This window comes from Papaver somniferum, unplaced genomic scaffold (genome assembly GCF_003573695.1).
Source record: "Papaver somniferum cultivar HN1 unplaced genomic scaffold, ASM357369v1 unplaced-scaffold_10, whole genome shotgun sequence".
Classification (NCBI taxonomy): domain Eukaryota; kingdom Viridiplantae; phylum Streptophyta; class Magnoliopsida; order Ranunculales; family Papaveraceae; genus Papaver; species Papaver somniferum.
This window is the reverse complement of record NW_020618825.1, coordinates 11128690-11151923: the sequence shown is the minus strand read 5'-3', so window position 1 is coordinate 11151923 and position 23234 is coordinate 11128690. Positions and strand designations below refer to the sequence as shown.

Sequence of the window (23234 nt, the reverse complement as noted above, 5' to 3'; positions counted from 1 at the left end):
TTGTACAGAGAGATGACTATGTAAATTGAATTTAATAATTATTAAGTTAATATTTTGATTTAATTTGGTTCATATGTTTTTTTCTTCTTGGAACCGGAATTTTTAGGCCACCCCTAGTTGCTATAACTTCTGGCAGGTGCAAGGTAGCTACAAAAATTAACAACCGTATTAATTTCTATATTAATTACAATCCTATTAATTACGATATTCATTTCCATATTAATTACGATATTAAATTACAATATTAATTAAAATTACAATATTATTAACTACCATATTAAGGAAGACATTTATTACCATAGTAATTATGATATTAATTACAATATTATCCATTGGAAAAACCTACAAAAAATTAGATGCCACCACATTAATTACAATCCTATTAATTACGATATTCATTTCCATATTACTTACGATATTAAATTACAGTATTAATTAAAATTACAATATTATTAACTACCATATTAAGGAAAACATTTATTTCCATAGTAATTATGATATTAATTACAATATTATCCATTGGAAAAAATCTACAAAAAATTAGATGCCACCACAGTTCTGGAATGATTTGGGAACTATATGCCGGCTAACAAACTTGTCGTTGAACAATTCGACAACTATTTGTCAACTGCAACATAGTTGCCTTAACCTATAACAATTATGAAATCCCAATATTTGGCTGCTACCGAATTAATTGTTAAATGAATTCACAACAATGTTTTAGTGTAGTTGCCATATTATTTGACAACCACCTGACGACTACGAAAATGTAATTGCTTAAAATTTTGGCAAGTGACTAACAACTCCAAAAACCAGTAGGCTTAGTTTGTCGCACTTAACAAGTAACGTGTTTGGCAACTAAACTTTAAGTTGCCAAAAGTGCGCATAGAAACTAGTTGGTTTTGGTAGTTGCTATAACATTTGGAAACAACCCATACGGCAACTTAATCTCGGCAACTACCATTTGTTGTCTTTCTGTTTCGCAACTGAAATATCATTTTAGGCAACCAAACTAGTATAGTTGCGAATACTCAGGTTTTTTGTAGTGCATGTTTTGATGTCTCGCTTCGCATGCCTTCCACGTGTCTCTTTCTGTACACGTGGAGGATGATGAAAGGTGTACATACAATTCGCCCCTCTTCTTCTAACTTGGGCGTATTTTGCAATTTTGAAGAAGAAAGGTATTCCTACACGTTTCCCACTTTGCATTAACTTCTCCCGTAACTGCTCCTTGGTACGAGGAGCAGTTATTGTCTTCTCTAGCTTCATAAATAGGAAAGAGAATGTGAAAAAAACTTTTGTCCTCTTCTTGTCAGTGTTCATTCTCTTCTTGTTCTCTTATTCTTTTTCTTTAGTCATTTACTATCACCGTTCTTGTGAGGAAAATAACATTCAATTTTTTGTTTCTTTCTTCTGCTTCTTTCGTTCTTGATTGTTGCTGCCCCTGTATCTGTCGATATCTCCGATCCTCCTTTCTTCCACTGCGGTTGGTGCTTGTCGTCCTCTTTTATACAGGTATGGGATTTTTCATCAGTTTTTCACCATTGTTTTATCTGTGTATCTATCCATTTGTCTCCTGCTGCTGTGTTCTTGGTTTTGTGATGAAGATCATACATGTCGAAGCATATATGCTTGCCCCTGTTCTTTGTTACAGCGTCTGTGAGTCTGTATATGAGTATTATCCCTGGAGTCGGATGGAGTATTTTTTAGTTTCTTAGGGTTTTTCATGTTTATCCGGATGAACCATCAATTATGGGTTTTTTGATCTTTAGTGATCTCCTCGTATTCTTCTCTAAACTGTTTTTGTGTTTACTTGTAGATATGTCTGATCGTCCGCGGACTCCTTACCAGACTCCGCCGTCTAGTCCGCCAAGATCCCCTCCGCGTAGAGATCCTGACAGATCTCCACTTGGGGAAGGTCCTCACAAGTCTTCGCAATCGGATCCTCGAGGTCATAGGGTTTCGTCTTCCTCCGGTGTGAAGATTATGTGATGCAGATGAGCAGGCTATAGCCTATTTGGAGGCTAAAAATCCAAGTGTCGTAATTTAGATCCTTAGGGGTCCATTTCGATGGGAAACAATCCAAAGAACAGGACAAGGAATATTCGATTGCCTTGGTCTTCAGAATTTAGCCAAATTCCATCGTTTAGGGCATCAAACATACGTTTTTTGCTATTTTAAGAAAGTTTTTATTTTGTTAATAACTCTTTCGTTAGGAGTCTGTTTGGGCCGCCGTTTGAGGCGAATTTTTTTATTTTATGAGTACTTTCATTATTTTAGGTCGACCAAAATTTTCCAAAAATAGCAAATTAGGGTCTGAGTCGGTTTAGGGGGTTTTTTCATCCTTTCTTGACTAGCAAGTTAGGGTTTTTCCCCAAGTCTATAAAAGAGTCCATCATAAATTGTTTAGGGCAACTTTTTTTTTGGAATATATATCTTCTTTATCAAACTTTGTTCAAGTTTAATCGATTTTTATCTAAAGTTGGGAAACCGAAGTCTGGATATTAATCAACGTTCATAGTCGATATTCCTAGGAATATTTGAAGTCTGAACAACACTTCTCTTTTCTCTAGTTTCTCTAATATCCGCTGCATCAGTTGGCATCAGAGCCAGTTCGATTCCAGGGTTAGTAATATGCCAAGGTTACCAGTTGGTCGAGGTCGTGGTCGAGGTCGTGTTCGAGGCCAAGAAGTTGATCCAATTGATTATAATACGATGAAGGAAGAATTATTGAATGAAATCCGAGTGATGATGGGTCAGAATAACATTCATCATGAAGAAGGAGACGAGGAAGAAGGGGATAATACCGACGAAGAAGGGGATTATACCAACCCTTTTGGTAGAGGACGCCGTGAAGGTAGGATAATCCAACGTGACGATTCTGAGCGCTGGAAGGCCGGAATAAAAGTGGAGGTTCCAGAATTCTATGGAGGTTTAGAACCGGAGGAGTTTCTTTCGTGGTTGAACACAGCTGAGGAAGTATTGGAATTTAAGGATGTACCAGATAACAAACGAGTTCAGCTGGTAGCAACTATGTTTCGGGGAAGAGCTAATTCGTGGTGGCAACAAAACAAACTACAAAGCTCTCGTAAAGGGAAGCAGAAGTTAGTCTCGTGGGAGAAGATGAAGAAACATATGAGAGCAGAATTTTTACCACACAACTATATCAACTTGATGTACCAGCAACTACAAAACCTACGCAAGGGAACACGTTCTATAGACGAGTACACGAAGGAATTTTATCGATTAATTTCTCTTAACGATTTGTCGGAGTCATATGAGCAAAGAGTCGCACGTTATGTAGGTGGTCTTCCTCAGCAATATCAGGATAAAGTTAACATGTTTGACTGTTGTTCTATATCGGATGCACATCATAGAGCAAGGCAGGTAGAGAAACAAGTGGGGCGTAGAAGTTCAAATTGGGGTAACAATGTAGCATCTTCCCCAACAAGTAATCGTAGTACATCAAAAACTAGTACTGTTAACAAACCTAATTCGGTTTCGAACCCAAGTAAAACTCCAATCAGCTATTTTGGAGGCAAGTGTAATAAGTGCGGTGAAACTGGGCACAAAGGAATTGACTGTCGCAAAGTAGAACGTGTGAACAAGGTTCTTTTCAATGAATACAATCGTGAAGAAGATGATTGGGTACCTGAATATGATGAGGATCCAGAGGATGACTCTGAACCTAGTGATGAAGTAGTTACAGGAGATACAGGAGTGAACTTTGTAGCAAGAAGAAGTTTTCTCACTCCACGTACAGATGAGGACGACAACTGGTTACGTAATAATATATTCCAGACGACATGTACGATCGAGGGAAAAGTTTGTCGTTTAGTTATTGATCCTGGAAGTTGCGAGAATATTATTGACGAAGAGGTCGTGAAACGGTTTAGGCTGGAAACCAAGGCACATCCGCATCCATATAAACTTTCTTGGCTTAAGAAAGGGAATGAGGTGAAAGTAAACAAACGTTGCTTGGTTTCTTTTTCGATTGGTAACAAATATAAAGATAAAATATGGTGTGACATTACTAGTATGGATGCTTGTCACTTGTTGTTGGGTCGACCATGGGAGTTTGACAGAAAAACTAGTCATGACGGGCATAAAAATACCTACATCTTTTTATGGAACGACGTACGTATAGTACTTGTACCCAGCAAAGAAATTTCACCTAAACCATCTACCGGACAAACTACCAATCTCTTGTCGTTTAAGTAGTTTGAAGTTGAGGCAGAAGATGCAGGAGAACTGTATGTGTTGATTAGCAAAGACCAACATCCGGATGAAAGTAGTATCCCTATTGCAGCTCAACCTTTAATTAAGGAATTTATTGATGTTTTCCCTAACGAGTTGCCAGACGAGCTACCACCTCTCCGGGATATACAACACCATATTGATCTCAGCGCATTATTGAATGAGTCCTAAGGAGCATGAAGAACTTCGTCGTCAAGTGGAAGACTTGTTACAGAAAGGTTTGATCCGACAGAGCCTAAGTCCTTGTGCTGTACCGGCCTTGTTGATTCCAAAGAAAGATGGAACGTGGAGAATGTGTGTTGACAGTCGAGCCATCAACAAAATCACAGTAAAATACCGTTTTCCAATTCCTAGATTGGATGACCTGGTAGATTAGTTGTGTGGAGCGAAGGTGTTTAGCAAACTCGACTTGAAGAGTGGGTACCATCAGATCAGAATTCGAGAAGGTGATGAGTGGAAAACAGCTTTTAAGACTCGAGAAGGGTTATATGAGTGGATGGTTATGCCGTTTGGATTGTCCAATGCGCCTAGTAAATTCATGCGTATAATGAATCAAGTTCTCAGGCCCTTTATCGGTACTTTTGTGGTCGTTTATTTCGACGATATTCTTATTTATAGTGTTGATATGAACATGCATTTTCAACATCTTCGAGAAGTGCTTTCAACTCTACGTCGGGAAAAATTATTTGCAGCCATCAAGAAGTGTTCATTCATGACTGACCAAATTCTATTTCTCGGCTATGTCGTAACCAAGGATGGAATAAAGGTAGATGATTCCAAGGTTGAAGCTGTAAGAAATTGGACCACACCCACTACACTGCACGAGGTAAGGAGTTTTCATGGTTTCGCTTCTTTTTACCGGCGTTTTATTCATCACTTCAGCACCATTATGGCACCCATTACTGAATGCATGAAAGTAGGAAAGTTCTCATGGTCTGAGGAAGCTGACAAAGCCTTTGAAGCAGTCAAGACAAAACTAATAACCGCACCACTATTGGTGTTACCTGATTTCAGCAAGCCATTTGATTTACACTGTGATGCATCGAAGGTGGGAATTGGAGCTGTTTTGAGTCAGGAAGGACGACCTGTAGCATATTTTAGTGAGAAGCTGAATGGTGCTAAGACCAACTACAGTACTTATGATGTGGAGTTTTATGCCATAGTTCAAGCCTTGAAGCATTGGCGACACTATCTAATTCATAACGAATTCATTATGTTTTCTGACCATGATTCTTTAAGGCATATCAATAGGCAAGAGAAGCTTTCATCTAGACATGGTAAGTGGGCTTCTTATTTGCAAGAGTTCACTTTTGTACTGAAGCACAAAGCTGGGTCGCAGAATCAAGTTGCTGATGCTTTAAGCCGTCGAAGTATGTTACTCAACACCATGCGAACTGAGGTAATAGATTTTGATTCGTATTCTGAACATATTCTAACCGATCCACACTTTGTGGAGATTGTGGATAATATCAGTCTAGGAAAACGAAGTGATTACCTTATGCATGAAGGATTTCTCTTTAAAGGTAACCAATTGTGTATTCCCGATTCTAGTCTTCGATTGAAGATTATTAAGGAGTTACATGACGAGGGGCACATGGGTAGAGATAAAACTTTCCAGCTTGTTTCAAAATCATATTACTGGCCAATAATGAGGCGTGAAGTTGCTACATTCGTGGACAGATGTCGAATCTGTCAAGTTTCAAAAGGAAAAGCAACCAATGCAGGGTTATATATACCACTAAAAGTTCCAAGCCAACCATGGTCAGATTTGAGCATGGATTTCGTATTGGGTTTACCTCGATCTCAGAGGGGTCATGATTCAGTATTTGTTGTTGTCGACCGTTTTTCAAAAATGTCTCACTTTATTGCTTGCAAGAAGACTACTAATGCACTGAAGGTAGCTGAATTGTTCTTCCAAGAAGTGTATCGTCTACATGGATTGCCCTGTTCAATAGTCAGTGATCGAGACACAAGATTCCTTAGTTATTTCTGGAAAACCTTGTGGAAATTGGCTAATACAAGACTTAATTTCAGTAGTGCGTATCATCCTCAAAGTGATGGCCAAACAGAAGTTGTGAATCGTTCTTTGGGTGATATACTACGGTGTATGGTTGGAGACAATCCGAAAATTTGGGACCAGAAACTTTGCCAAGCTGAATTTGCATTTAATCGTTCAGTCAACCGTAGCCTGGGTATGAGTCCGTTCGAGGTTGTTTATGGATACAATCCACGAGCACCAATAGATTTAGCTCGTGTTCCTGATTTGAAGAGAATTGAAGTTCGTGCTGAAGAACGTATCCAACAACTGCAACAAGTTCACAAGTTGGCCGAAGAACAGTTGCTTCGAGCTAATGAAAGGTACAAGGAGGCGGCAGATAAGAAACGCAGAGTTGTCGAGTTTGACGTAGGGGATTTTTTTCTGGGAAATATTGACAAAGGATCGTTTTCAAGTTGGCGAGTACAACAAACTGAAGGCGCGCAAGATTGGTCCCTTGGAAATTGTCGCAAAGATTAATTCCAATGCATACAAGTTGAAGCTTCCAAGTCACATCCGTACTTCTGATGTTTTTAATGTCAAACACTTAGTGCCTTTTTGTGGTGATAATTTTGATGATGATACGACAAATTCGAGGGCGAATTTCTCCCAACCCCGAGAGAATGATGCAGATGAGCAGGCTATAGCCTATTTGGAGGCTAAAAATCCAAGTGTCGTAATTTAGATCCTTAGGGGTCCATTTCGATGGGAAACAATCCAAAGAACAGGACAAGGAATCTTTGATTACCTTGGTCTTCAGAATTTAGCCAAATTCCATCGTTTAGGGCATCAAATATACGTTTTTTGCTATTTTAGGAAAGTTTTTATTTTGTTAATAACTCTTTCGTTAGGAGTCTGTTTGGGCCGCCGTTTGAGGCGAATTGTTTTATTTTATGAGTACTTTCATTATTTTAGGTCGACCAAAATTTGCCAAAAATAGCAAATTAGGGTCTGAGTCGGTTTAGGGGGTTTTTTCATCCTTTCTTGACTAGCAAGTTAGGGTTTTTCCCCAAGTCTATAAAAGAGTCCATCATAAATTGTTTAGGGCAACTTTTTTTTGGAATATATATCTTCTTTATCAAACTTTGTTCAAGTTTAATCGATTTTTATCTAAAGTTGGGAAACCGAAGTCTAGATATTAATCAACGTTCATAGTCGATATTCCTAGGAATATTTGAAGTCTGAACAACACTTCTCTTTTCTCTAGTTTCTCTAATATCCGCTGCATCATTATGCCTTCTAAAAAAGGGGATATGCCGAAGGGTCCTTCTGGGTCTAGGTATGCTGTTAACCGCCCCCCTTCTCGTCCTCGTGAAGATTCTAGGAGTACGCAGGATCCTCCTCGTGATGACTCTAGGAGTACGCGGGCTCCTCCTCCCCGTAATGAAGTGGTGGATGCTCCGCCCTTTCGTTCAATGGCTCCTCCTTCAGTGCCTCCGCAAAAATCTCTGGCGCCTCCTCCCGCGGTTTCTTTCAAAGGGAAGTACTCCAAGGGTACTATATCGAGAGCTGATCCGTCTACAAATCCTCCTTTTAAAAGGAAAGCTTCGGAATTGGGTCCTACTTCTGATTCCGCAGACGAAGAAGAAACTGTCCCCGTGATACGCAGCATTTCAGTTGGTAAGAAGAAGGTCACTTTCAAGCATATTGATCTTGAGATGTTCAAGGAAAAACATGAACTCCAAGATTTTGAGGTTCGATTCTATGCTCCCGACGATGATATCACCTACGAGCTCCTTGCTAATTATCAGTTTGACGAGTTTCATTTGTTGACTACGGTTGGAGCCTTCGAGGCGGGTATTATGTTGCCCTTATATAAGTCGGGTGACTCCTTTTATTATGACGTGTTGGCTAGTCGTGAAGGCTCTTATACGTACACTCATAATCGTTCCGGGAATTATCTTCGTTCACAGAAGGAATGTTATCTGCGGAGCAAGGGAGAGACTATGATGACCTGCTATGTTCCAAATCCTGCTGAGAGAGAGTGGTACACTCCTCAGATTTTAAACATTTCTTTTGGGGATTATGTGAACAGCAGAAATCGTAAGCCGTGGAGTGTTATTCTTCGTAATATTGCTGCTCCCCATGGTGAAATTCGTCTCTTGAGTGAGGTGAGTGATGCCAAGCTGAAGTATGTTCCTGGTACTGAGGGATCTGCTAAACGGAAACTCTTTCCTGCTCGTGAAAGGATTAAGCGTGACCATGATTATGAATGGCATGCTACTGTTATTGAGGTAGTTGGTCCTTGGGCTTCCGGATGGATTCCGGGTCCACGTGGTTGGCGTCCTTCTGAAAATAGCAAGCCTCGTGAAACTCCTCCTGCTCGTTATGGAGATTTCTGTCCCTGGTGTCCTAATTTCGCGGGCATGAATTTTCCTTATGCTCTTGATGTCATTGATGGAGATGAGGAGGACGGTTATGGTGCTATCCATCCATCAAAGAGTGTTGCTGCTGCCAAGGTATAGTTTCTTCTTATATTCTCTATCTTTTTGCCCCTTTTTCCTTGCTTGAAATAATTTTCATTTTTGAAGTGAGGGAAAAAATGAGCCTTTGTGGGATGTATACTGGTTTGTAGGTGTCGAAGAAGAAGAAACTTGGACCCAAGCAATCTTCTACTGCGGTTATCAGTGAGGCTGAGGGTTATGAGGAGGTTACGAGTCCCGTAAACCAAGGGTATGGTGAGGATGAAGAAATGTCCAACGGAGAAGAGCGTATCGACACTTCTTATCCTGATGACGAAGGTGGTAATGAAGAAGAGGTTGTCACGGGTGGTGATGGTGAGGCTGAAGTTGCGCGGGTGGTGATCTTGAAGAAGAAGTTGTCGCGGGTGGTGATGGTGACGAAGAAGTTGCCGCGGGTGGTAATGGTGAGGCTGAGGGTAATGTTACCGTCGGTGGTACTGGTGGGAGTGGATCTGCCCCTGTTGGTGATGACATGTCGGTGTGGGTACGTTTCCCGTAATTTCCCCAGAATTCTCTTTCGGTAGGATATATTCCGCGGGGGAATCCTTCGATGTGACTGCTGCCATGGGTCTTGCCGAGGACTTCTCATTGCTTTCCCCACATGATTATTGGGATGTGCTTGGGGACGTTGGAAAAGAATGTACCACTGATCGGCAAGCTGAGAACGCAGGTGGTCATGCTGAGGGTGGTAATGTCGATACTTGCGCGGGTGAGGAGATAACCGCCAAGGGGGAAGTCTGCGGTTGAGTCTCCTTCCAAGGATTTTACTTTCTCTCTAATGCGTGAAGGTGAAGATGCCATTTTGTCTTTGCTAAAGAAGAAGAACCTGATGTTCGTCCCTAACCCTGCCCCCGTGGTCACTGGTGAGAAGAATTTCGACGCTTATACTCGTCGAATGATACAACTGTCTTCTGAAGCCCGCGTTACTGAGATGTGGGAGAAGGATCTTAGAGCTTCAGAAGCTAATTTAGTGGTTGACCCTCCCTCATCTGTTGCTGATATGATGGCCATAGCTGATGGGTACCAGTACGGTTTTCCCCAGCAGCGTGTTTTAGAGGTAAATCCTTGTACTCTTTTTATGATATCCGCGCATTGTGTTCTTCGTGATATCTGATTCCTTTGGTATAATAATGTTTGTTGTTTGTGACGTAGATGATGAGGAGCGAACATTGTAACCATGTTCTATACCAGTTCTTTAAAGCAAAGTCTTTAAAGTTGGAGGCCAAGCTTCGTCATAGGGAAGAGGAACTGTCTGCGGCTGAAGCGGAAATAAATGAACTGAGGGGCCGTCTGAAGGAAAAAGAACAGCTGGGTAATGCTGAGGAGAGTCTTCGTTCAGAGCTTGCTATAGTCCGCAACGAATTGGAGCAGACTCGTAGAAGTGTCTCGTCCTTCACAGGTTTGTATTTTACGGATTTTTCACTCCTTGTGATTCCCTATCTGTATTTTGGTGTTCTGTCTGAGTCTCCCCACCCTATCTTCAGTGGGTGGAGTCCCCGAGTTGATATGGCTTCGGAAAGAAAGAACGACAGAAATCCCGTATTGCAGAGTTGGTGGGTAAGTTGAAGAGTGAAGCCGTAAAGTGGAATGCTCGTGCTGATGAGCACAACGCCTTAACAGCTGAGTGGCGTGAAAAGCGAACACTGATGGTTGATATGCAAAATAAGTACAATCATGACCGTTGTTTTTTAATGGTACGCTGCTATGGACGCGTGACAACCTGCGTGATGCTCGAGAACATGCTTCAGACTTAGAGGCTAGAGTGCGCTTTTTAGAAGGAGAGTTACAACAGGCTCGTTCTTTCTTAGGCCCTGGGGTTAGGGATAGTATGCTGCGTCTTTCCGAGGAAAGAGATAATGCTAGGGCCGAGGTTGGTGCACTTAGTAAAGCCCTAGCAGCGTCTCGAGCGGATGTTGCTCGCCAAGTGGAGTCTGAAAGAGATCTTGAGATGAATGTGTATCGACTTCATAAAAGGATGGGGGAGGTGAATGATGAAGTCAACCATCTTCGTCACTTGGATTCGATGAAGCAGGTAGATTTAGACGCCAGTCAATTTGCTCTTACGAACCTTCAAACGGATTATAAGAAACTATCCACCGAATATGACTTTCTTGATGAGGCTCGGGACGCAGTTGTCAATGAGTATGAGGAGGCTTCGGCTAATGTCGAAGGTATAACCTCGTTTTATCGAGTGTGATTCTGTTATTTCTTCGTTTTAACCCCTTGGTATTTTTTTGTTTCAGCACTCGAGGGACAGCTTCACGCAGCAAATGATGAGCTTAAAAAGACTCAATCTGCCTTAGTGCAGCAGGAAGGACAAACCAATTATTTCAAAGGGTTGGCCGCGTCTCGTGAGGAAGCAGCGGAGATTGCCTCCAAAGAGGCGGAACGCCTATCTGTATTGCTGTCTCAAGCCCACCAGCGGACCGTGTTATCACTTATAAGGCTCGATGTCAGTTGGCTGAAGAGACCAACAAAGTCCTGGATAAGATTGAACTTGGCCTTAAAGTCGAACATGGTCTTGTCAAGAACTATCCGCGCCGTCCCCCCCGCCTTTGCCTGGTTCTTCTGGGCCCTCTTCAGGTGGTAGCGTACCCTCATCTCGCAGAGACAACCCCGTTGATGGAGCTGTATCGTCCAAGTAGATTTTTTTATTAGTCATAGAAGTTGATCCTCGTTGATTATATAATTTCGGATCATTTTTGATGTGTTTCCTGTTTTATTTATTTGCCGAGTCTTGTAATCAACTCTTTATGAAATGGATCATCCTTTTGGCGTACCTGCGTTATCAATTCATCTTTTTATTTTAAAGTATTGTGAAGTGTTAAACTAGAAATAACTGGTTTTGTAAAAAGTTGAGAGTGTTTGAGTGCGACACCGAAGGTAAATACCTTCGTGATCGTCTTGAGACCTGTCACCCCGCTGGCGAATCCTGGGCCAGAGGATTCCCAAACGGTGGGGCCGAGGCAGCGTTCTAGGATATGGAATGCTTAATTGAAAATATTTACGTGCACCCATTCCGTCGACCCACTGCCTTAAAATTGGTTGGGTATCTCTTTCTGCTGGGTGCCTTCCCCCTGGTCTTACACTCATAGACACTGATAGGGGAGCCCTGAGAGATTGTAGATTAACTACTTTCCCCAATATTGTTAATAAATTTTGTTTACTTGAAGATTTCCCAAAAAGCTTGTTTGATTGATAGGTTGAGGCCTGCTACTCCTCGTCCAGAGATAGAAACATGTAAAGCGGTTACGCTGCCTTCTTCTTCTGGTATTCTCCACGCAGATGCAAAGCTGCGCTGCTCCTATGGGTAGTACGGTTTGAGCCATTTAGCATTCCAAGGGTGCCGGAGGACCTCGCCTTTCAGATTGCGAAGATAGTAGGAACCGTTTCCCGCAATGTCGTGTATTATAAAAGGTCCTCCCCACGTAGGTGCTAACTTTCCCCATTTCTTCTCTCGTTGTACTGCGGGATTGTTCTTAGCACATACTGCCCTCTACAAAATTTCGAAGCTTTACCTTTTTGTTGTACTCCCTCGCTAGTCTCCGTTGATAATTTTCCATCTTCTGCAATGCTGCTTCCCTCCTTCCTTCCAGGTCGTCCAGTCTCTCTAACATCATGTCTGTTGTGAGATTTTTTCCCATGCTTCGGTCTTTGTGGTTGGCATGAGGATCTCTGTTGGGATGACTGCTTCAGCTCCATAAGTGAGGAGAAACGGGGATTCCCCAGTGGCAGATCTTCGTGTTGTCCTGTATGCCCATAATACATTGTGTAGTGTTCACACCATCGCCCCTTGTGTTCGTCTAATTTTTTTGAGTATAAGGGCGAGGGTCTTGTTGGTAGCTTCCGCTTGTCCGTTGCTTTGAGGGTATATGGGGGTGGACTTGTTTTTCCTTATTTTGAAAGTGTCGAAGAGCATGTCTATGTTTTTCCCCTGTAATTGTTTACCATTATCGGACACGATTTCCGCTGGTATGCCGAACCTGCAAATAATGTTTTGGAATATGAAAGTAAACACGTCCACGTCTCTGATCCTGGCTAAGGCTTTGGCTTCCACCCATTTACTGAAGTAGTCCGTGGCTACTATCAAAAATCGTCTTTTCCCTGATCCTTCGATGAAAGGCCCCACGATATCTATGCCCCATTTTGCGAATGGCCACGGACTATCCACAGAATTCAACGTTGTTGCTGGTGCATGTATCTTTTTGGAAACGCTGACATTCTTCACATCGTCGGGACATTCTTGCGGCATCTTGTACCATTGTGGGCCAGTAATATCCTTGCATTTTTGCTTTGTCGGCTAGTGATCTCATGCCGCTATGATTTCCTGCGTCACCATAATGGATGTCGTTTAGAATTCGATGCCCCTCTTTCCTGGATAAGCAACGTAGTAACGGTCCGAGGAAAGATTTCTTGTACAGGATTCCATCCCGAAGGTCATATCTTCCTACTTTGGAGAGTATTTTCCTGTTTTGTTTGTGATCCGCGGGTAAGGTTCCATCCTTGAGAAACGCATGGATCATCATTCTCCAATCATCTTCGTTGCTGAAATCTTCGTCTTGATTTGCTCTTGAAGGATATCTTCTTCGTCAAAATCGTCACGGATGTCTTCTCCCACCTGATCTTCGATATTTTCTTCCACTGTATCTTGATTTGTAGCAAAGGAAAATTGTGTTGCAATCGAGGGTTCGTATACCCTTGTGATTTTGATAGCTTCGATACTCTTGTCCTTCAGCATGGATGATATATATGCTAGGGCATCCGCGTGCCTGAGATCCCTTCTGCATAAGTGCCGGAACTTGATGTTCGGAATTTGTGATGCCAATGTTTGGACCAAGGCCATGTAAGCTGAGAGGGTGTCGTCGTACACATTGTATTCGAGCCCTATTTGCCGTATGACAAGCTGCGAATCACTTGTCAGTCTTACATCGGTTACCCCCATCATTATTAAGCGGAGGGCATGTACGACTGCCTCGTATTCGACGATGTTTTAGTATGCTCTTTGAATTCTAACCTGAGTGCCTGTACGATCCTTTCTCCAGTTGGGGTGGTGATGACAATGCCTATTCCTGCCCCTTCCTTATTTTTGGAACCATCAACGAAGACTTCCCATTGTCTTTGACTCGCGGGTTCGAGGACATCAACTGGATCCTTGCTTTCTTCGTCGGCTTCTGGTATTCCCTAATCTCTTCGTCGTTGTCCAGGGGGAGGTCTGCTAAGAAATCCGCCAAAACTTGGGATTTTTGGGAATGTTGAATTTCATGAATGATGTTGAATTGGTCCAGGTGGGTGTTCCACTTGGCTATTCTGCCTACTTTTCCCGCGCTTTTGAGGACTGCTTCCAGTGGTGCTTTGCATGGGACGCGGATGAAGTGAGTTAGGAAATAGGTTCTCAGCTTTTGAGTAGCCCACACCAATGCCAGGATAAGTTGTTCGATCTTCGTGTAGTTCCTTTCCGCAGAATTGAGGGTCTTACTGACATAATAGATAGGTGTTCTATCTTCGTATTGGTTTTGACCAACACTGCGCTAACTGCGTCTTCTGTCGCTGCTATGTACAATGCCAAAACCTCATCAGGATCAGGCTTCTGCAGGATTGGAATTGAAGCCAGGTGTTCCTTGATTCTTTGGAAGGCTTCTTCGCATTCTGCGGTCCATTCAAACTTACTCCCTTTTTTGAGAATATTGAAAAAATGTTTGCATTTGTCCGAGGATCGGGCAATAAATCTGCCCAAGGCTGCTATGGACCCATTGAGCTTCTGCACTTCTTTTAAATTCTTCGGAGATGGCATTTCTACTATGGCCTGAATCTTCGCTGGGTCTACCTCAATGCCCCTTTTTGTTACCAGATATCCGAGGAATTTCCCTGAGGTGACACCGAAAGTGCATTTTTCTGGATTTACTTTCATGTGATGTTTCCTCATTGCTTCGAAATATCTCTCAGGTCCTGGTGGTGATCTTTGCGCAGCTTACTTTTGACGAGCATGTCATCAACGTAGACTTCTAAGGTACTACCAATCCATGGCCTGAAGATAGCATCGACCATTCTTTGGTACGTTGCCCCTGCGTTTCGAAGTCCAAAGGGCATTCTAGTGTAGCAATAAAGGCCATGCGGGGTGTAGAATGTTGTGTGTAGTTGATCTTCTTCTGCCAGGGCTACTTGGTTGTAACCAGAATATCCATCCATAATGACAGCTCTTCGTATCCTTCCACTGCTTCAACCAGCTGATCTATGCTTGGCAGGGGATAGCTGTCCTTTGGACATGCCTTGTTGAGGTTAGTAAAGTCGATGCATATCCTAACCCCTCCATTTTTCTTAGGAACGACGACCATGTTGGAGATCCATGTAGGGTATTTGACTTCCTTGATGAACCCTGCTTCTAGTAGTTTCCGAAGTTCTTTTTCCACTGCCTTATGATACTCCGGTGCAACTTTTCTTATTTTCTGCCTGAAAGGTGGCGTGCCTGGTTTGATGCGCAGCTCGTGTTGGATTATTTTCGGATCAATCCCCGTATCTCCTAGCTTCCAGGCGAATACATCCGCGTATTCTTTAAGTAATTTGGTTAAGGAATCTTCTCTTCTTTCGTCCATTATGGTCCCTACTTTGATCATCTTCGGGTTTTCTTCCGTTCCTATGTTGATTTCTTTTACGGGCTCTACTGGTGTGAACACCGGCTTCGGGTCCCCGAGGACTCGTTCTTTGATTGCTATTTGGTATGTTTCTGTCCTTCGTTGGCTGCTGAAGTACCTGTCTCTGTGTTTAGGACATTATCATCTTTTGTCAAACCCCTCCCTGTGGTTTCCTTGAGGAACAGGTCTATGGCCTTTTCTTTCGCAGCTTCTTTATTTTTAATCCTTCGGGTTTTTCGCTGCTCTTCTTGTCGTTGTTGATACGATCCTGAGTGGTCTGGCACTCTTTTGCAGAGACCCGATCTCCCTTGATTTCCATCACTCCCTCGGTGTAGGGAATCTGAGATATTGGTAGTAAGTTGCAGCCACTCCCTTGAGTTTATGTAACCACTTTCGTCCAATAATGGCGTTATAGGGGGATGGGGCGTCAACCACGCTGAATCGTGTTTCTACTTTCATGGGTCCGGCGTTCACCTGCAACACGATGTCTCCCAATGGCTTTGTGGGTGCTCCATTGAATCCGTAGATGGTGTAATAAGAGGTCATTAGCTGTTCATCATGGAGCTTCATCCGTTTGAATGCGTCGTAGAATAGAACGTTCACTGAGCTTCCCCCGTCTATGAGGATCTTTTTGAGGTTACATCCAGCCACTGGTAGTGTGAGGACCAAGGGATCGTTATGATCTTCCATATCTTCTTCGATATCTTCAGTATCGAAGATAATAGGTGCGTCCATCCACTCTTCGTGTTCGTCCACCTCTACGCCATCAATCTTATATAATTCGCAGTGGTCTTCGAACTGCTTCCGTAGCCTCTTTCCTATCTGCGCTGTAAGGGAGGGCCCCGCGGCTTCGGAACACGAGATGGTGTTGATTGTGCGGTTTCCCTCTGGAAGTTGGACTTGCTTGGTCCGTTTGGATCTATCCTCGGCGACCTCCTTTCGTATGTAATGTTTGAGTTCGCCAGCATCAATCAATTTTTGGATCATTATTTTGAGGTTTTTGCATTTCTCGTCTGGTGTCCATTGAAGCAGTGATACTCACAGTAATCTTTAGACTTCTCGGTTCTTGGGGGTGTTTTCCCTTAGACCACGGCCACTCCAAATTTTCCCTTCCTTTGATCTCTCGCAAGATCCGAGCGTAGCTAGCATTGAGCTTCGTGTAAACCTGATCTTCGAATTTTCGATCGTCTTTTCGTCGTTCATCTCTCTTCCTTCCTATCTTCGTGAGGCCGTTCCACTGAGCTATTTCTTTTGGCCCCTGGTTTGTTCTGCGGAATTGGTACGGTGAGACCTCTGCGTGTGTGCCCTCGGGTTCTCACGCTGGATTTCTTCAAGACGAGCGTACTTTTCAATAATTATTCGAAGATCTCCTTCTGTCTTAGGCACGCTTCCATGAATCTCAACAAATAGTGGACTCATTCGGTCTAATCCCCACTTGTAGCAGTTGATACTTACTACTGGGTCCACACTCCCTATGGCTTGGCAGATCTTGTGCCATCTGTTGGTGTATTCCCTCGTGTTTTCCTTGTAGCCAATTGCCAGAGAAAAAAGTTTATCCATTCCAGTGTTGACAGCTTTGTTGTACATGTATGTCCTCAGAAATTTCTCTGCGAGTTGATCGTAGGAGTTGATGGAATCAGGTGGCAGGTTGTCAAACCAAGACAAAGCCGATCCCTTCAGACTTGATGGGAAATATCTACAGAGGACGGCGTCGTTCTGACTCCATCGGGCTAAGACACGGTTATAATACCGGATATGTGCCGCGGGATCACTGGATCCGTCGTAGCATTCAAAAGTTGGGACAGGGCACTTTAACGGAATGGGGGTATTTTCCAGGCGATGAGTTAGGGGCGTGGAGTTAGCTTCTTTCATCACCTCTTCAAGCCTTCCTCCGCCTTGTCTGGCTTTTAACTGTTTGATCTCAGCCATCATCTCATCACAGCTCCTCCATTGCGCGGTAATATCCCACGTTCTCATGCTCAGTTGAGCGTTTCTTTCTTCGATCTTCGCTGTCATAATAGTCTAACTCTTCGGTGGCATATTCCGGATCGGATGCACTGCTTCCCCTGGCGTCATTTGCTAGGATGATTCTTCGGTCTCGATTAGGCTCTGGTGCTTTAGAATTTGCTTCGTCCAGTTGTTGGCTAGTCTTCGTGCTTTGGGCAATCTTATCTTTCAAGTCTTGGTTCTCCCTGGCCAGAAGAGCTACGGCATCTGCGTAGACCTGCTGGCTCTTTTTCAATTCTTCGAGCTCTACCATCAGTCGGTGGGATTGGTTTGATCCCTGATTGGGAGTTCCGGCTGGTACCCCTACGGCCATAGTTCCCCCTTCGTCTACAGTGTGTATTAAGGGTGGCCGAGGATCAGCTTCAATCGTTGGTATCTCCAAGTTTGGTCCCCTCGGTTGAGCTTCCACCCGTGGTACTAAAACCACTGGTATGGTTTGATTCTGACCGTTGGTTGACGGCATTCCGAAGATTGGTGGATGTGCGGGCTGATGTGTCATAGATTCTGCTACCCCTTCTTTTTGTTGATGGATTTGGCTTGAAACCAAAGTCTTGTTAGCTTCTGTAGCTTGGAGGGCCGCAACAGTCTTTGTGGCTGCTGCTTTGAGAGTCGCGGCTGCAATGGAGTTAGTGTTCATAGGTGAAGTGATTTCTGCAGCATCCTGCCTCTGAGTAGTTGTTTTAGCTTTGTCTCCTTTCTGCTTGCTTCGGGTCATGACCGAGGTAACCCTCGGTGTCTCCTTTGATGAGGCTTTGGTTTTCCCTGCCTCTAGTATCTTCTCCATTTTTAATCCTTTCCTGCATAGGGGAATAAATAAGGAGAACCAAAGATATGCACGAGGATCGGGTTAACGCCATTCCATCAGAAGACTATTGGAATGGAAGGAAATGAGTTTCCCAAGGGCCCTAATAGAAGAGAAATGTAAAGACTTCATTGGTCTAGTTTTTGAAATACAAATCCTCTAATAAACGATCATGAATCTTGTTTTCAGACTACTTTTGAAAAAGAACTCTTGAAAAGGCAGATTCGTCGCGAGGACTCATGAATCTGGATTATTAAATCTTAGTTGAAGAAAACACCTCACGTGCAAATCTGTGATAGATAGCCGCGGGTTTGTCTGCTTTGAAATGGTGTTTGTGAAAATGAAGAACATGAACCCAGAATGAAAAAGGTTTTGAAAGCACGCTGAACCCAGGATAGGGCACAACCATAATGCGCGTTTTAAGGTGAAATCACAGGATAAGATAAATATTTTACCGGGACAAAGTCCCTGTTTCTAGCGCCAAATTGTGAACACATAAATGACGAGGCCATCCAAGTGTTCACAAAAAGTATTCGCATACATCCTAATTTTATAATTGTACATCATATGCATAAAGGGATGATTATATCGATTCATCGACTCAAAGCCTTCGGGCTTGTCATTGTCTAGTCGGATATTATCATAAATAATGTTCGTATAAGGAAATAAATCAAGAAACAAGTATAAACATAAAGCATATGTAGTTTAACGCTGAATGTAAGGTGCTGAAATGTAAATGTGACAGATTTACGTGGTTTGGCACTAAGGCCTACGTCCACGGGGTTTGGTGTTTCATAGGTCTGCGGGGTATGTACTGAATGGTTACAAAGATAGTCGAATGACTTTAGAATATACATAGGTCTGCGGAAGTAGGTGGATTACTTACTCTTCCTATTTCTCTCTCCTATATTCTCCTCTAATTGCTCTCCAAAATGGTCTGCCCCTTCTCTCTTAGTGGAGAGGGGTATTTATAGGGAAGGAACGTGGGTCCCATCTCTGAAGTGTCGTTGTAATCTAATATTCTTGTGATTTGTGCCTATTACGCAGAGGTCTTCGGTATATGCCGCGGCCTGAGCTTGAACATGAAGGGTTATCCTCGCTTCTTCCACGAGCTGATCGACACGTGTATATCTCTTTGGTATTTAATGCCGGTAGATGGATGTCTGCTCGTGTCAGACAAGTGTCTCTTTGTCTGGTCACATCTGTGTCAGCCAAACTTCCTCTCGGCCGTTGATCTGGGATCTTCCTCGGGATTGGGTGCGTTAATACCCAAGGGGTATTATCTGGTGCTCCTCTGAGCCATCATACCTCTGTGGTCCTCTGTCCCTGACCGTCAGATCTGCTGACCGATGGCATCTTCTGATGAAATGCTTGCTATCATGTTTTGATGTCTCGCTTCGCATGCCTTCCACGTGTCTCTTTCTGTACACGTGGAGGATGATGAAAGGTGTACATACAATTTGCCCCTCATCTTCTAACTTGGGCGTATTTTGCAATTTTGAAGAAGAAAGGTAGTCCTACACGTTTCCCACTTTGCATTAACTTCTCCCGTAACTGCTCCTTGGTACGAGGAGCAGTTATTGTCTTCTCTAGCTTCATAAATAGGAAAGAATGTGAAAAAAACTTTTATCCTGTTCTTGTCAGTGTTCATTCTCTTCTTGTTCTCTTATTCTTGTTCTTTAGTCATTTACTATCACCGTTCTTGTGAGGAATATAACATTCAATTTTCTGTTTCTTTCTTCTGCTTCTTTCGTTCTTGATTGTTGCTGCCCATGTATCTGGCGATATCTCCGATCCTCCTTTCTTCCACTGCGGTTGGTGCTTGTCGTTCTTTTTTTATACAAGTATGGGATTTTTCATCAGTTGTTCACCATTGTTTTATCTGTGTATCTATCCGTTTGTCTCCTGCTGCTGTGTTCTTGGTTTTGTGATGAAGATCATACATGTCGAAGCATATATGCTTTCCCCTGTTCTTTGTTATAACGTCTGTGAGTCTGTATATGAGTATTATCCCTGGAGTCGGATGGAGTATTTTTTAGTTTCTTAGGTTTTTTCATGTTTATCCGGATGAACCATCAATTATGGGTTTTTTTATCTTTAGTGATCTCCTCGTATTCTTCTCTAAACTGTTCTTGTGTTTCCTTGTAGATATGTCTGATCGTCCGCGGGCTCCTTACCAATATGATAGGAAGTTTACCTGATTGTTTTGAGCTTCGGGTTCATCATTTTGAGGATTGGTTCCTTCATTTTGAGCAATATGATTCCTTTACTGGAATCCCTCAAAAACTCAACTTCTTCCTCTCCACAACACAAAAACACAATTTTTCTTTTATCAAAACTTTATCCCTAAATCTGATTTTAATCTAATTAAACGAATTAACAATTAATTAACTTAATTACCACTAATGATTTGGGGGTAGTTTAGCCATTTAAAAAAATTGGGATAAGGGATAACTCCCAATTATTATTTCATGATCTTTTTTGTCCTGTAGCTAGGTTCCCCAATTATTTTTCCAAGGCCCCCAATTTAGCCTTCTTAATCAACCTAGCTAGCTAGCCTAGATCTAGTTTACAATATTGCACTGCGGTAAATTAACTCCCAAGTGAGATATAGTTTTGTTATAAAAGGTCACTCATCGTGTTATTCAAAATATGAAACGAAAAGCAAAGTGAATTGCTAGAACATGACTATGGCTGCAACTAAAACCTTTTGCAGTGCTTTACTTGTATTTTTTATATGTGCGATTGTTCGTGTGTTAGGTAAGTACTTCTGCTTACCTGATATCTTCTGCTTCTTAACTAGGACGGAGGGAGTACAATTATACTAATATCTTCTGCTTCTTCTTAACTGATTATTAATCTTTGCGTTGTACATACACATGCAGAGATCCCATCGGCTGCAGCCATTTCGTGTGCCTCGGGGGATACTACAGCACAGAGTACATCGGTTTCTGATCACACAATCTACTGTCTTACTTGTCAAGATCAGTGCATAGCCCAATGTAAGTCGCAAGGAAGAGTAGTATCTCAGCTAGAGTGCAACTTTTGGGGTTCCGCACCAGCCGTATGCAAGTGCTGTTGTGGGTTGCCACCATCAACTCCAACAGTCGATCCCATCAGTTGGGTTGGAAGTCCAGCTGACGAAACAAAAAGGACCTTTTTTTTTAGATAAAGTGAATCTTGATTGCAAGCTTTGTATAAATGGTTGTAAAACTAGATGTGATGCCATAGGAGCTACAGTGACTAGGGAAGTCTGCTTCCAGAGTCATAACCTACCTTCGAGGACTCTTGTGGCCAGGGGCGGAGCCAGAATTTCGAAGCAGGGTGGGCAACGAAAAAGTACACCACGAAAAAAAACAAATAACTCCAACAAAAAAATTCCATTACAAATGAAAGATTGACATAAAAGAAACCGAATAACAATAATTGATGCGGTCAAACGAATCATGTAACTCAAACTTTCTTGTTCTTTTTGACGATGATAGATAGCCTGAATATGATGTGTTTCATGCAGTAACTCGCGACTTTTCATATATGCATCATTGTGTGCACTGTTCTGACATCTTACATGCTTATCTAACTTTTCAAGTTGCTTCCAATTTCAAAAACCTGCATTCACAAAAGTATCAGAGCCACCTTTACCCTTAACATAATTTTAAAAAACATAACACGTCAAGCAAAATAAAGCATCTTTAGATATGCTATACTCTAACCAACTTCCATGTTTTAAAAAACAAGCTTCATTGAATCTTTTGTTCTTAGTATTCTTTTTTCCCATTAGTTTTTGTGGAAATTGAAAGTTCTTAGGTTGGCCAGGACCCATCTTCATGTAAGCTCTTAGTTAGGATGATAACTTGATATTGGCTTTTTCATTGCAGGGTCTGTTTGAAGATCCCATATCGAGAACTCATCATGGACAGTACTAGAAGTTGCTTGTTGTTGCTGAGTAGGAGCAGGGATGGAAGGTACTACTTGTGAACCATCAGTATTAGAAGATTGGGGAGGTACTTGTGAACTTGGCATACTTAAAACTGAAAGCAATTCTGTAACATCTGTTGTTCTCTGTCTCTTAGTTTTGGTCACAAACTTATCCATACCTGAAAACAATTGAGATATTAAACCCCTTGATCACACACATCATTTAGTTATTAAATTGAATCAAATTTTCTTTACCCACTACAAACATATCTTCAAAGTTTTGTTTTTCAGTCCAATATGAAGATTAAATTTTGTGAAGAAGGAAGAAAAAAACTCTACCTCGTGATGAAATTCTCTCAGATACTTCACAACAATTAACACTTGCAATAATTAACAACGATTTGGTCTAAATCCCTTACAGTTCTCCGGTGATTTGATGTCTTCTCATGCCTTTCATGGCTGTTTTTCAAGTTTTCTCAGTACCTAGATTTAGGAATTCTCGATCTCACTCTGTTTGTATAACATTAATATAGGCGAACTTCTAACGGGGTGCACAACTATTTTTTAAGGGGGTGCAAAACTTTCTAAAATCAAAATTGGGCTTGGAGAAATTAAGATCCAGTGGTGGAGTTTGGCAACCAAGGGTGGGCAAGTGCACACCCACCCTTCCATGTGCCTCCGCCCCTGCTTGTGACGGATCTCTTAAACTGCCCTTGTTCTTGTAAACCAAATCCTCCACTCCCACCTTCACCTCCACCCTTTTCCTCTCCCCCACCTCCACCCTCTCCCTCTCCCTCTCCCCTACCTCCATCACCACCACTACCCTCACCTCCGATATGCCCATCCTCACCAGGCCCTAGCTGCGGAAGTTGTGGCGTGGACATGAATATTCGGATCTCGTCCACACCAGGTCAGCAGGCACCATGCGATTACAAACTGTGATCACAATCCATTATTACTTGCATTGTTTGGTAACAAGAAATCAGTAGTCGTTCTTAATTTCTTGTCTAGTAACTAGTAATCAGCAGTGGTTCTTAACTAGTAATCAGTACCTTTTTCTAATTTGTTCAAGCTGGTGTTTTGTTTAAAAAATAAATAAAAATAAAAAATAATTTGTTCAAGCA

At 42.3% G+C, this 23234-nt stretch overlaps 2 protein-coding genes across 2 annotated transcripts; one reads left to right on the top strand and one right to left on the bottom strand.

Moving 5' to 3' along the window:
• The first annotated feature begins 2634 nt into the window (after nt 1–2634).
• On the top strand, nt 2635–4221 carry LOC113326334. Its single transcript, XM_026574082.1, has one exon. The coding sequence runs from the start codon at nt 2635–2637 to the stop codon at nt 4219–4221; it is 1587 nt and encodes a 528-aa protein (XP_026429867.1).
• A 17808-nt stretch (nt 4222–22029) lies between these two features.
• On the bottom strand, nt 22030–22994 carry LOC113326333 (chaperone protein DnaJ 1-like). The gene is made up of 2 exons (XM_026574081.1): nt 22775–22994; nt 22030–22289 (listed from the first exon to the last, which is right to left on the bottom strand). Exons 1-2 carry the CDS (start codon nt 22992–22994, stop codon nt 22030–22032), a joined length of 480 nt encoding a protein of 159 aa, XP_026429866.1.
• Between the last annotated feature and the right edge of the window lie 240 nt (nt 22995–23234).